At 45.5% G+C, this 13083-nt stretch overlaps 1 protein-coding gene across 5 annotated transcripts; it reads left to right on the plus strand.

Moving 5' to 3' along the window:
* The first annotated feature begins 574 nt into the window (after positions 1-574).
* EZH2 (enhancer of zeste 2 polycomb repressive complex 2 subunit) lies at positions 575-13018 on the plus strand. 5 transcript variants are annotated; one of them, XM_032951576.2, is made up of 20 exons: positions 575-808; positions 3359-3526; positions 3709-3837; positions 4112-4231; positions 4871-4991; positions 5769-5888; positions 6079-6181; positions 6584-6747; positions 7613-7704; positions 8003-8552; positions 9060-9244; positions 9391-9485; positions 9627-9646; positions 10099-10224; positions 10889-11067; positions 11457-11552; positions 11671-11752; positions 12068-12148; positions 12256-12340; positions 12708-13018. In XM_032951576.2, the coding sequence occupies exons 2-20, from the start codon at positions 3401-3403 to the stop codon at positions 12766-12768; spliced, it is 2535 nt and encodes an 844-aa protein (XP_032807467.1). In that variant the 5' UTR covers positions 575-808; positions 3359-3400; the 3' UTR covers positions 12769-13018. The 5 variants fall into 5 exon arrangements, with proteins under 5 accessions (XP_032807467.1, XP_032807468.1, XP_032807469.1 ...); XM_032951577.2 differs by having other exon boundaries at positions 3709-3798; positions 9606-9646; XM_032951575.2 differs by having other exon boundaries at positions 576-808; positions 9606-9646.
* Positions 13019-13083: the final 65 nt, after the last annotated feature.

Raw genomic sequence — 13083 nt, forward strand, 5'->3', positions numbered from 1 at the left:
ATTATTCCAAGTCTACCAGAAACTCGGGAGAACAAAACAAAGATCGGGAGATTAAATCCCTGAATCTATTGGATAAACCCCCCCCCACTCCACCACCACCACACAATGGAAACTATTGTAAAGAAAGTTCAAGCCTGTGACCAACCAACCAACCAACCCTGGAGCAAATGTCACCGCAATTCCCCCCGACGCCACCCTGGGTTAGTCGCGCCCACGTGCTGCCCACACCACCACGCGTTCCGGAAACTGGGCCCGAAGTCAAGGGGAGGGGCCTGTAGGAAGGAGGGGCGGGGCCTGTAGGAAGGAGGGGCGGGGCCTGAAGGAAAGGAGGGGGGGGCGCAGCATGAGAATTAAGATGGGCGCGGGCATGTAAGTGGGAGGCGATCGCGTACATTCACGAGGGAGGCGGGGCCTGAAAGGTCCGGGGCGGGGTCGCCACCAAAGAGGCGTGGCCTGCTCGCAAAGAAGGCGGTGCTCGAGGAGGGGGAAGGGGGGAAGAGGGCGGGGACTTTGTGAGTGCAGAGCCAATGGCTGTCGTCCTTGCTGGAGCTAAGTGAGTCGCGTCGTGATTGGTCCGCTGGCTCGTGTGGCGCCCATGCCGCGGATTGGTGGCGGGTGGTGGCTTTTTGTCTCGGGAGGTTTTTTTTTTCCGCTTTAATTGGAAATTTTTTGTTGTCGTCTTCTTCTTCTACTTCTTCATGTTCGTCCACTCTATAGCGGCGGCAGTTACAGCGTGATCGAGCGTTTGCCGGTGACCATGTCGTTGCCGCTGTGATTGAAGCCGTGCGGAGAAAGACGCGCGTTGATGGTAAGGAGGACGAGGCAGCGGCGGTTTGCCGGGAGAGGCGCACGGGGGCCGCCCCCCCCCCCGCGGTGTGCGCGGAGGCTTCAGTCGGGGCCTTGCGGCCTCGAGCGCACGGGGTAGGGGGGGGCCCACAGGCACGGGGTAGGGGGGGCCCACAGGCACGGGGTAGGGGGGGGCCCACAGGCACGGGGTAGGGGGTGGGGGGCCCCACAGGCACGCGCGCGGCGGCGGGGCTCGCTCGTCCGCACAGCGGCGTGACCATTGACTCGTGCTGCTGCTGCTACTGACGACGATGATGATACACGAGTACTGAACGCTCGTCCGCGCGAGGTCTTCGTCGAGCAAGCGGAGTTGAGCACGGCCGAGGCTGAAGACGCAACGATAAATACGCGAATAAGCCCTAGGCCTTCCACAGTTGACCATGCCTGTTGATGAAAACTAACAATAAAAAAACACATAACTTCTAACGTATCAACTCCTACAGCACTCTTGTAATATATTTAACAATGAGCAATACAATTTGGCAATAACTTTAGCAAAAGTAAACAGCATGCGTTTCGGCATCAAAGCTAAATACAATTGAAAAAATACGCTAACTACCGTTTATCAACACTAATAACGTATAACAAGTTTATCAACAATACCCTGTTAAAGCAATACAATTAACATTCCTGTAATACATTAAGAGCAATTATACCATTCACTCCTATAACATTAACACGTTTGTCGTCGTATTTCAACAACATGCTCATCACCAATTCTATAACACGATATTAGGCCATATACACATTCATTTATACCGTAAATAAAAACTATTTACGTAATTTTCAGTGTGATTAGATTGGGAAAAAAAGTGTTTCAATATATCATTGTGTACTGTAGAATAGAAACGGAGACAAGTCTCCTTGATATATGTGTACACAATTTTTTTTAATACACAACCCAACGTTCCCACAGTCCTTGTAAGTGCAGTAATAATTTGAGTCAGAAAACTTGGACCGGTTTCGGCATACACCGTCTCATCAGCAGAGTTAGGCTTGCTTGAATAAAAATTGGCGAATTAACAAATGTTAGGGGCAAGAACCTCCACGTGGAAACTTTGGTCCCGATTCGACGCAAATGTAAGACGATACTGTTATCAGTTTTTGGAATCTGCTTGGCCTCGCTGGGGTCCGTGTGTGGTTTGGTGAAGAGCGGCGACCAAGACCCCGATCAACGAGCCCGCTGATGTTATCCGTGTCCGGAAATCGAACGCCGCTCGCAGTAGTGGGACTTTATCGTTCATGCTAGGTCGTAATGGGTTTGCTTTGTTTAAAACAGCATTACCAGTGAGGTTAACGAGTGCCTGGTTAGACTAGTGGTGAGCGTCCTTATCAGTGAACCCGCGCTGCAAGGAACGATAGGTTTGATCTCTGCCCCTCGAATCTGTTTTAATTTGTGGATCTTGTGAACAAAGTCGGCGCAAACGTTAATACTACGTCAAAGAACTCAATATGGACTAAGCCATCGTGCTGGATTCTACCCCCCCCCCCAACAATATAACATTTCCTGCAGCTAATTTTGCTAAATAAACTCTCAGAAGAACAATGCACATACTGTATTGCTAAATACTTAGTACGTATATCGTCATGAGCATTGATGGGTAAATTTAACAGGACGAAAAAGGGTACAGATTGTAATGATATGAATGCAGTCGTGATTGCCTGGGGATGTGGGGTTTTCAGGGGACACGCCTCGTTTTCTACCGAGGTAGAGAGATTATAGAGTCACTGCGGGCATGAATGTGTCTCGCGGTGTGTGCGGTTCCAGCATTATACGAAAATAATATGGGGTCACCATGACCTGTGCATTCGCTGCACTCCACAATCTCCGCACACGGGAATTCATTAATTCGGCCTCGTCGGCAGTGCCGTAGCTATGAAGAGGCAGCGCAACTGCACTGAGGCACAGGCACCGATGTACAAAGATGAGTGGAATTGGACAGGGGGGGACCATTTCATTCCTTGCACCATGGCCCATGGAAATTATGCTAAGCCACTACACATGATAATGAAGTTGAACGTATTGTTTTTATGTGGTTTGTATGAAATAATTACTGTGATGGTGTTTTCCTGGATATTGTGGTGTACGGTGTAGCTGTATATTGTGTAGGCAGTGCAAGGAAATTCACTGGGGACCAAGCGATGGGCTACGAAGAGGAAGGAAATTGGATGGGGGGAACCCCATTTCCTTCTTTGCACCAGGGCTCATGTCAACCACACTTCAAACTTAGAGTTTGACCACTGCCCTCATTGTATTTGACATGTCTACACGTGTCGCCTGATGTATTCCAGTTTCTCCGGTGGTGGTGCCTGCAGTTTAGTTACGTCAACGATTTGTTGAGTCGGATGGGTAATTCTAAAAGAAAGAATAATCCTTGGAAAACATTTAATATATTAAAATTGTTGCAGTATTACATAAAGGACAATGGCAGTATTTATAACCATTTATATTTGTTTCTTTAGATTCTATAAAGTGCCAGATATATTGCAATAACTACATCTGTCTGTCCAGGTGGTGTGGTGAGAAGATTTAATTGCCATCGGAGAGTGGACCATGGCGACAGGCGGCGGTGGCGGATCGAGGAAGGGACCCAAATCTGTGGACTGGCGCAAGCGCGTCAAGTCTGAGTACATGCGTTTGCGGCAACTTAAACGCTTCCGCCGTGCTGACGAGGTTAAGGTAGTCCTCTGCTGCAGCTGAACAAGTGCCTCGCTGGAAATATTGACGCATTGACGATTTTAGCAATTTTGTCCTCGCTTCTTGCTCGATAATTGCCTGACCTAGATACTTCTGTATAGAGTTGAGAGCGTTGTCACTGAGGGCCTTGGCTATGTAACGTGTTGATGTCATTTCTTTTGCAGAGCGCTTTTTTAGCAAACCGCCACAAGATCAAGGATCGCACGGACGTGCTAAACGAGGAGTGGAAGCAGCGTCGGGTTCAGCCCATCCAGGTCATGACCCCTGCCATGCCCGCCTCCGTCTCGAGAAAAGTGTGTTCCCACCTTCGCTTTCATTTTTTTATTTGCAATTTTGTTTTTATAAGTTGTGTACTCTAGTAACTGTTGTCAGAGGGTTCCATCTAAACTTTCCCATGACATTGCCACTTGGTTAATTTTTGCAATTATGTTGAATTTTGTTGCTTTGTTTTTTGCATTTTTAATTTTGCTCAGTTTTGTGCTGCCAAGTGCTTGATGGAGCAGTGCTTTCGTCGCTCTAATAGTAGTTGCTTTTACGTTTGAATATGCTCCATGTTTTTGTGTGCAGTGTGCGGCGGACTGCATTGTGGGTGGATTTTCCAGCCAAACCATTCCTTTGAGGACCCTGAATGCTGTGGCGTCTATCCCAGTCATGTACACATGGTCTCCGCTTCAACAAAACTTCATGGTGAGTTCACCATGCATTACTGAAGTATGCCTTGTTGCCTCGGAACAAATCACCAAGAAATGCACCTGATCCCGTCAGATATCAGAAGCTAAGTCTGTAAAGCACTTGGATGAGTGACCAGAATGCGCAGGTTGGCATAGGGCTACAAGGCTACGTGGTGGGCAGCAGAGGGTAGTGCGTAAAATTACATTTCTGTAGTGTACGTCAGTGCTGTCACGTATATACTCTCTGAGTTTAACTCGCACTGATCAGTGTCGCAAAAGTATGATCATATCCCCATGACTGGCATGGGTAGCCTTCGCTCATCCAGCAGTGTAGACATGTTGCCGAGTCACAATGCAAGCCTTTTGGGAAAAGTACCCTTTTTATGATTATTTAATGGTTCTTTGCATGAAGGTTTTAAATAATGTATTAATTATGCAAATGTTCACATTCAATACATATTGGGGTACCACTGCAGTTGAGCATTTTTCTTTGCAGAGATGTTCTGTGTAAACATTTAGTGACTCTCCATGTCCACATAGCTCGTGGATTAAAGGAGACCTTGTGAAAGCCATTGTTGGCTAACAACGGTCTTGAGCAAGTGGGAGTACAGGGTGTTGGTGTTTATAAAGAAGTGAACGTGTCCATTGTGTGCAGGTGGAGGATGAGACGGTTCTGCACAATATCCCTTATATGGGAGATGAGGTACTGGAGCAGGACGGGGCCTTCATCGAGGAGCTTATCAAGAACTACGATGGCAAAGTGCATGGTGACAGAGGTGAAATATACAAACTCGATTTCAACACCATTATGTGTGGTCAGAATTTAATTGGAGTTGCTGGTACCACAATACCACAGAGGCAGATCCCCTGCATAGCTGTAACAGACTGTTTGCAAGTGCTGCTTGATAGTGAGTGCCTATGAAAACCGGTTTGGCTCACGAGGGGGTCATATGGCAGCACCACCTGCGGTCCCCTATGTCTTTCCAGTGCTAAACATTTACACCACCAGTTAATCGTGTAAGGCTGAGTAGACTAAGGGGAGGCCCGGGACCAGTTTTGATATCACTCGCCACTCATGTTATTTTTGGTTGGAAATTGAACACAAGTTGCTGTGCTCATAGTGCAATGCATGAACCGTGATGCTACTGCTCCCCAATACCACAATTCCCCACACATGAGCAAACAAGTGCATAATCTTAAAAGGGTTCAGGTTTTTCTGCAGTCCAAAACAGGGGCTTCCTCAAATGAAGCCTGCATTTGGAAACTAGTAAATGTTATTGAGGTTTTCTACGTGCAGAATGCAGCCATGTCAAAACAACAACGATAACATTACAGAAATAGTTTTATATTAAAACTGCAGTTACATAATTTTAACCAATTTAACCTTGCATGACATGGAGCAGTGAGTTTTTTCAACGACCTCTACCTGTGTGTCGATGTCATCGACAGTGTCATTGTTTTCATTACGTAACTTGGTATGCCCTTCATATTTTATATTCTGATGCAATCGTCATTATCTGTCTTTCCCTCTTGATTGAATGGCCCCAATACAGAGTGTGGCTTCATAAATGACGAGATCTTTGTGGAGCTGGTGAAGGCCCTTCTGCAGTATCCTGATGAGGATGATGACGAAAATGAAGATGAAAGAATGGAAACGGAGGAAGTGGCAGGAGGTAACGTGTGCCTTTGCGTGCGCCGATGGCATTGGACCTGTTTTTGTGTGCTCGACCATGGTTTCGTTCTTAATTCCCAAACAAATATTACAATCTCATTGCCTTCCAGACATCTATATCCTCAGTGCAAGTGTTTTTGGGCTCTGACCATTCTGTAATCTTTGTTGAAATGTACAATTTTTTGTTTCAGGTTCAGAAGGACTGAAATCCAAAAAATTCCCGAACGACAAAATCTTTGAAGCAATTTCCAACATGTTTCCCGATAAAGGGTCACCTGATGAGCTGAAAGAAAAGTAAGTGCCGATTTAGTTGGAATAATAATCTTAGTATAGTGACAAAAGGAAATGGGGAACGTGTAGCAGCTGATTTACAGCAAGTTAAAATGGGGTCATTGCTATTGAACATGTACCTTTTAAAATATTTTAATTATAAAATATAAATGTTTTAAATGCACACAGCCATCCATTCTCTCTGAAGTTTTTTTTGGGTTGTACCTGGTGCACTCGAGGTACGCTATACAACAACAACCGCAAAAATATATGCAGCAGTAGCCATCCTTTCTTAAATCTATGAAAACAAATTTCGCACTGGCATTTCTGTAATTACTATTAAAGTCTTCCAGGCTACTTCAGTGAAAGCGCCACACGCACGAGAAGTGTTGGAAACCCCACTGACCTACAATTTTTGGCATGTAGGTACCGTGAGCTGACAGAGTTGCAGGACCCTGGCACGCTGCCACCTGAGTGCACACCGAACATTGATGGGCCCAACGCACGCTCTGTGCAGCGCGAGCAGAGCCTGCACTCCTTCCACACGCTCTTCTGTCGCCGCTGCTTTAAGTACGACTGCTTCCTGCATCGTGAGTACTGTGACTACACCAACGGACCTATGCGCTTGGTTTTATTAACTTAGGTTTTTGCAGTTGTGTGTATATTGCATGTAGGGGATCTTGTCCTTCACATATGGGATCAGATCACAAATTTAACACAGTGCATACAATTCGTGATCTGATCCCATCTGTGAAGAACAAAGATCCCTGAAATGCAATATTCCGGCGTCTACAAACTAAGCTGTGTCTGCGGCAGCAGTTACATTGGGGAAACTAAGCGACATGTCTCGGACGGTGTTCGTGAGCATAAGGCAGATTTGAAACACGGTTAGACCAACACTTCTGCCATGGCTGATCATTATTTTAATGCGGTTGGCTCACGCGAAATTGATTTCTCTAAGACGATGGTACTTCGCAAGCCCACTGGCTACCAACAAAGATGTGTTCATGAAGCCATCCATATATAAAGAGAGAGACAATTTCAACCGAGATGATGGGTACAAACTCGGCAATCAATGGAAGGACGTCATCAACCACTTTAAGTCGTAACTGGTTGTGATGTTTCCTCCCGTGTAGGCTTTCGTCCCTTTCCTGTCACCTGTACTTCACCTTGGTGGTTTCTGACCCCAAGGCACATTTACCCCGCCCACTTCGTTCTGTTACCAGGACGCTTGTGCCACGCCATTTTTTAATCTTTAAAAGCAGCTTGCATTCGGGGGGGCCTTCCCCCTTTTTTCCTCCTGATGACGATCGCTTGTGTCGTGATCGAAACGTCGTAGTTTTAATTACATTTTTATTTTATTTACTTTTATTTTTTCTACATGACTTTACCGAGAGAATCAAGAATATGAATTCCTGCAGTCAAAGTTTTAAGTCAATGTCATTTGTTTTACAGCCTTTCATGCCACCCCGAACACGTACAAGCGTAAGAACCCTGAGGTCCGAATGGAGACGGAGCCCTGTGGGGTGGAGTGTTTCATGCACCTGGTAATTCGCACACCAAAGTAACATGCCTGCAAGGCAGGGTATGGCTTTTGTTACTTTGCCACCTACCTTTGTGAAGTGATGTATTTATGATGATAAAAAAAAAAAACAATTATTATTCTCTGAAAAGATGCTCAAGGAATATGGGGTAATTTACAGTCTATAAAGCTTATTGTAGATATGCCTCCATGGTGATCTTAACGAGGAGGCTGTGCACTGCTGTAATACACTACTTTTACCCATGTTCTTTTTGCTCTGGTCCAGCTTTCTCTAATTCCATTTCCCTTCACTGAAAACATAGAATGGCGCCAAAGAGTTTGCAGATTCTCTCACCGCTGACCGAATCAAGACACCACCCAAGAGGCAGCCGGGGCGGCGGCGGGGACGGCAGCCCAATGGGGGCGGCACGACCAGCCGGCCTGGCACCCCGACCACCATATCTGCCACAAGCGTAGCTGGAGAAACGGGCAGCAGTGGGGGCAGTGGCAGCCGACCGGGCACGCCCACCAACATGGCCCCCGGTGGCGGGAATGGCGGCGGCGGTGACAGTGACCGGGAGGGCGGCAGCGAAAGTAGCGGTGGCCAGCCCAGCCGGCCCGGCACCCCGACAACTATGGCCACAGAAACCAATCCCAGCACTCCTGCGACCATCGCCACAGACACGAACCCCGGGACGCCGATTGTGCTGGCTTCCGAGACCAACCTAGAAACGCCGCTCACAGCTGCCGTCCTGGAGATGAACCCTGCGACGCCGGCTGCTGCTGGCAGCAGCATGGCCGAGACAAAGGACACGGACAGTGATCACGATGGAGAGGAGGAGGACAAGAAGGAGGACACTGCGAGCTCATCGGGTGGGTTGTGTCTGCCTTACTCTGTTGGCATGTATACTGATGGGCCGCAAATAAGTGTGTGTATATGTCAGTTGTTAAACTTATTAGATACCATGTACACATCTTTGTCAATCCACTGCTGGATGAGGCCTCCCCCACGCTGTGTGGGTCGGGATTATTTGATAGTACTCGACCACTGGTAGCACAGTTGAAGGCAGTGAGCATATACGTTGGAGTATTGTATAGGAGTGGCTTTTACTGCACTGACCTCTGCTGACAAGATGCCCCGCAGCAGCCTACAAGACCTGTTTTATCCAAGGTGGTCCCCCATTCAAGCACTTCCCAGGCTTAACCATTAAACCATGCTTAGCTTCTGAGATTGGGTACATTCGGGATGATTTGGTCATAGGGACTGAATATATCCTCTACTAAACGTTACATGTAGTTTCATGATGAACATAATTTTTCGCATTTGCCATTTGTCTAATGCATGACCCTGCTTATTGTTTTTAATCCTGCACGGAGCAGCCACAGAGGAGACGAGTTCGCGATGTGAGACACCCGTTAGGCTCAAGCCGTCACACTCGACGGACTGCGCTGATCCCGTGGAGTGGACTGGAGCCGAAGAATCCCTATTCCGGGTTTTGCACGGGACTTTCTTCAACAACTTCTGCGCTATCGCCCGCCTCATTGAGACCAAATCTTGTCGACAGGTACGGATGGTGTTCCGTATTTTGCAATTACCATTCAGACAATCCATCAGATGGCTTTTCCTGTCAGTTTTCTGGTAAAAATGAGTTTTGCAAGGTGACTGGAGTGAAAAGGCATTTTCGACACGTGTTTAATTTGTTGCCTTCAGGTATACGAGTTTGCTGTTAAAGAATCATCAGTTATGCCTCGAGTGCCTACTGATGATGCCAACACACCCCCTAGAAAGAAGAAGAGAAAGCACAGGTGATGGGACAGTGGCCATGCCAAGCAGTGATGCAACAGTATAATAAATGGCAATTCTACATTTAATTTAACTCAACTGGCCATCCGTTGTTTACACTCCTGCTCTCCCTGTTTTTACAGGCTATGGGCTGCTCACTGCAGGAAAATACAGCTAAAGAAAGGTAAACATTCAAGGGCTTGTAAAGTGGAATATGAACAAAACATTAACGTACATTCCATGTTTAAACTAAAAGTTATAAATGTTTTACTTAGTGTCTATTTTCTGCACACTCAATTCCATCTGCCAAAAATATATTGCATTTAACACATTCATCTACTTGTGGTTAGTGCACTGCTCTGAATTTGGTGGCCCAAATTAATTTCCTTGCCACAGTGGCGAGTGATGTTTTAACTAGCTGGGCCTCTGATCCACCAACCCACAATAACCAACTTGGTGAAAAATAGTCAAAACAAACCCCATAACTGGAATGGGGAGGCCTTCATCCAGCGGTGAATTGACAAATGGCGAAAAAAAATAAGCTACGCAATTTTTTGTGACTTATTAAATGTGGTTCATCTCCCAATACTTTAAACACATGAAGGCATATTATCTTCTTCCACTTGTTTACTGCAGATTCGTCATCCAATCACGTGTACAACTACCAGCCATGCGACCACCCGGGCCAGGTGTGTGACAGCTCCTGTCCCTGCGTCAACGCTCAGAACTTCTGCGAGAAGTTCTGCCAGTGCAGCTCTGAGTGTGAGTGAAACTGACTCTCACATACGCTCACCCACGCACACAGATAACTCCAAAGCTTGGGTTTTATGAGCAGCTTTTTTAACCTCTTGTAATAAAGGCAATCTCTACTAATCAAGAAAAAACACATTAAAGAGCTGTTTATCCTACTCTTGAGTTTCACTGCTTTTATATGTGTGCATTGTGGGTAATTTTGCTGTAATTTTACAGTCATTTAAAATTGCTGAATTACATGTTAGGAGAGGCAAATTAGTTAACTTTACCGACCTACAGTATACAAGTGGAAGTGTAATATGTTCACTTTTTACACATTGCTTGATTGAATAAATTTCGATTTTATTTGAATGATGTATCCAAGTCCATTTTAAATAAAAAACACCTTTTCACGTGTTAGTTAAAATTTTTAGCTACTCCTTACCCATACAGTTGCCTGCTGCCAAAGTGACTAAAGAGGACAGGGAGTGATGATTTTAAGTCTCAATTAAAATCCAAGGTTACATTTCTTGCCTTTACCTGCCCCCCCACCCCCTTATAAAAAAAAAGTACACTAGTTCTATCACCTTATTTACATGTTTTTGCATAATTCACGGTTTTGTTTTAAATTGGCCACTCTTACCTACCAATGCCCTGGCTAATCGAGTAGACTGTTTTACTTGTGCCCATGCAGGTCAGAATCGGTTCCCCGGATGCCGCTGCAAGGCACAGTGTAACACCAAGCAGTGTCCTTGCTACCTAGCGGTGCGCGAGTGCGACCCAGACCTATGCCAGACATGCGGTGCCGCAGACCACTGGGACAACCGCAATGTGTCCTGCAAGAACTGCTGCATCCAGCGTGGCCTCAAGAAAGTGAGGAACGGCTCGTGCCCTTGTTTTTTTCTTTTTATTTGTTCAGAACGTGTACAGCTCCTTTGTCAATGCACCGCTGGACAAGTTTCACCTTGATGTGCAGGTTATGACCCATACTGGTCAGAGGTGAAGGTGGGCAGCATGTAAAGCACAGTAATGGATTTACTTGTTACAGCGTTTATGAAGTTAGATTTTTGCCACAGCCTAAATTTTTGGGGTTTTTCCCCACGATGTTCTTTGTACATGGTATAGTTTTTAAATGTTACAGGTTCTTCAATTAGAATTGAAAAAGGTTTAGATGAAAGCGCGAATTGGTTTTACACAACACTGCATTATTGAAGGCTAAGTACACCAGCTTGTGCCTTTCTCTGTTGGGGTTGGTCTTGCAGCACTTGCTCCTGGCACCATCCGACGTTGCTGGATGGGGCATCTTCATCAAGGTTCCCGTGCAGAAGAACGAGTTCATCTCTGAATACTGTGGGGAGGTAGGGGGGAGCTTTGCTCAGCCATACGCCCAATTTCTAAATGTGCATCTTAAACCGCCTTTTAATATCACGAGAATGTATGAAGTTTGATTTCCGCTGAAGTTGTTTATGCCAACAGATAATCTCACAAGACGAAGCAGACCGTCGAGGAAAGGTGTACGACAAGTACATGTGTAGCTTTCTTTTCAACCTCAACAACGGTATGTTCATTCGCCACGTGTTTCCCAATCTGTGATCTCTAGACCATGAGTGATTCTAAAAGTTGTGGAACGGTCAGTTTTTTTCACAGCCCTTGAAATAAAAGTGCTTCGAGTCGGTTTGAGAAAAATATTGGTGCATGGTGGTTGACAATGTTTGACGGTTCAGTCTTGTGAAAAGGTTAGGAACCATTATATAAGGTCAAGCATTGATACTTTTACATTACTTAACATTCTGCACCAGTGGTGATTATTTGCCATATACATTAGTACACCTCACAGATCTAACCTTCCTGATGCATCAACTTTTTTTTTCAGACTTTGTGGTTGATGCTACTCGTAAGGGAAACAAAATCCGGTTTGCCAACCACTCTGTCAGCCCTAACTGCTATGCCAAAGGTAATCACTTGCAAATATCCACAACTTTTTTCAGCAAAATAACAAGCATTTGTAAAAAAATAAACAGCCCCACTTGCAGTCACTAACAGTGTTTGTCTTCCATTCAGTGATGATGGTGAATGGGGACCACAGGATTGGTATTTTTGCCAAGCGAGCCATACAGACTGGGGAAGAGCTGTTCTTCGATTACAGGTACACCATTGGGACGGCTAAATGCTTGGTATGCATATCTTAAAACAGGTTTTAGTCCACTGTTTTGGTAAACACAGCCGATGCTTCTATTTTGTAATGGTGCAAATCACTGACCTGGCAGTACTGGGTGTACTGACTAAGCATGTGCACTTCAAATCCTGCCCAGTGCTATTAACACTGGGAAATATATAATTAGCAACAGTTTCATGCAACATTTAATTTCACTAAGACCATACAAGTATGTAGGCATGGCCTGTTGAATTTGGACTTTCCATTTTATGCCTTGGGAGATCACGGCATTGGTGAGAAAGGGCCAATACCTATGAGTATAGCTGTTAACTGTCAAACCCTTTTCTCCTGTGCACAGGTACAGCCAAGCAGATGCTCTCAAGTATGTTGGTATTGAAAGGGAGATGGAAATTATTTAAATTTTTTTACATTTGTGGCAAAGCTACCTTCTCTTACCGTATGCATCTTAAATGGACACGCTATATGTAATTGAATTGAAGCCCCTATCTAACTCTTGTTCGCTTATTAACTAATAGCTGCTGTAGCAATATACCCATGTGCAGTTGTGCAATTTGTAGTGAACAGTCCCTTTGCTGCTGTATCAGCTTGGGCACTGGTCCTTGTGTGATTTTCTTTAGTTAAATAAAGCTCCAGTAACCAATGGCTTCATTTCTTTGCACCGTTTACAGTATTTTGTATGTTGACCACTGCGTGTGCATGGACTACTGCTTTGA

The sequence above is a fragment of the Petromyzon marinus genome, chromosome 10, assembly GCF_048934315.1.
Source record: "Petromyzon marinus isolate PM22_M1 ecotype Great Lakes invasive population chromosome 10, UKy_Petmar_22M1.pri1.0, whole genome shotgun sequence".
Classification (NCBI taxonomy): Eukaryota; Metazoa; Chordata; class Hyperoartia; order Petromyzontiformes; family Petromyzontidae; genus Petromyzon; species Petromyzon marinus.

What these genes read in the sequence shown, in the direction of transcription:
- EZH2 (XM_032951575.2), top strand. Translation starts at nt 3,401, where the DNA reads ATGGCGACAGGCGGCGGTGGCGGATCGAGGAAGGGACCCAAATCTGTG. An exon ending in CCGCCTCCGTCTCGAGAAAA is followed by an intron (nt 3,838 to 4,111) that starts GTGTGTTCCCAC and finishes TTTTGTGTGCAG; the next exon opens with TGTGCGGCGGACTGCATTGT. An exon ending in GAAAATACAGCTAAAGAAAG is followed by an intron (nt 9,647 to 10,098) that starts GTAAACATTCAA and finishes TGTTTACTGCAG; the next exon opens with ATTCGTCATCCAATCACGTG.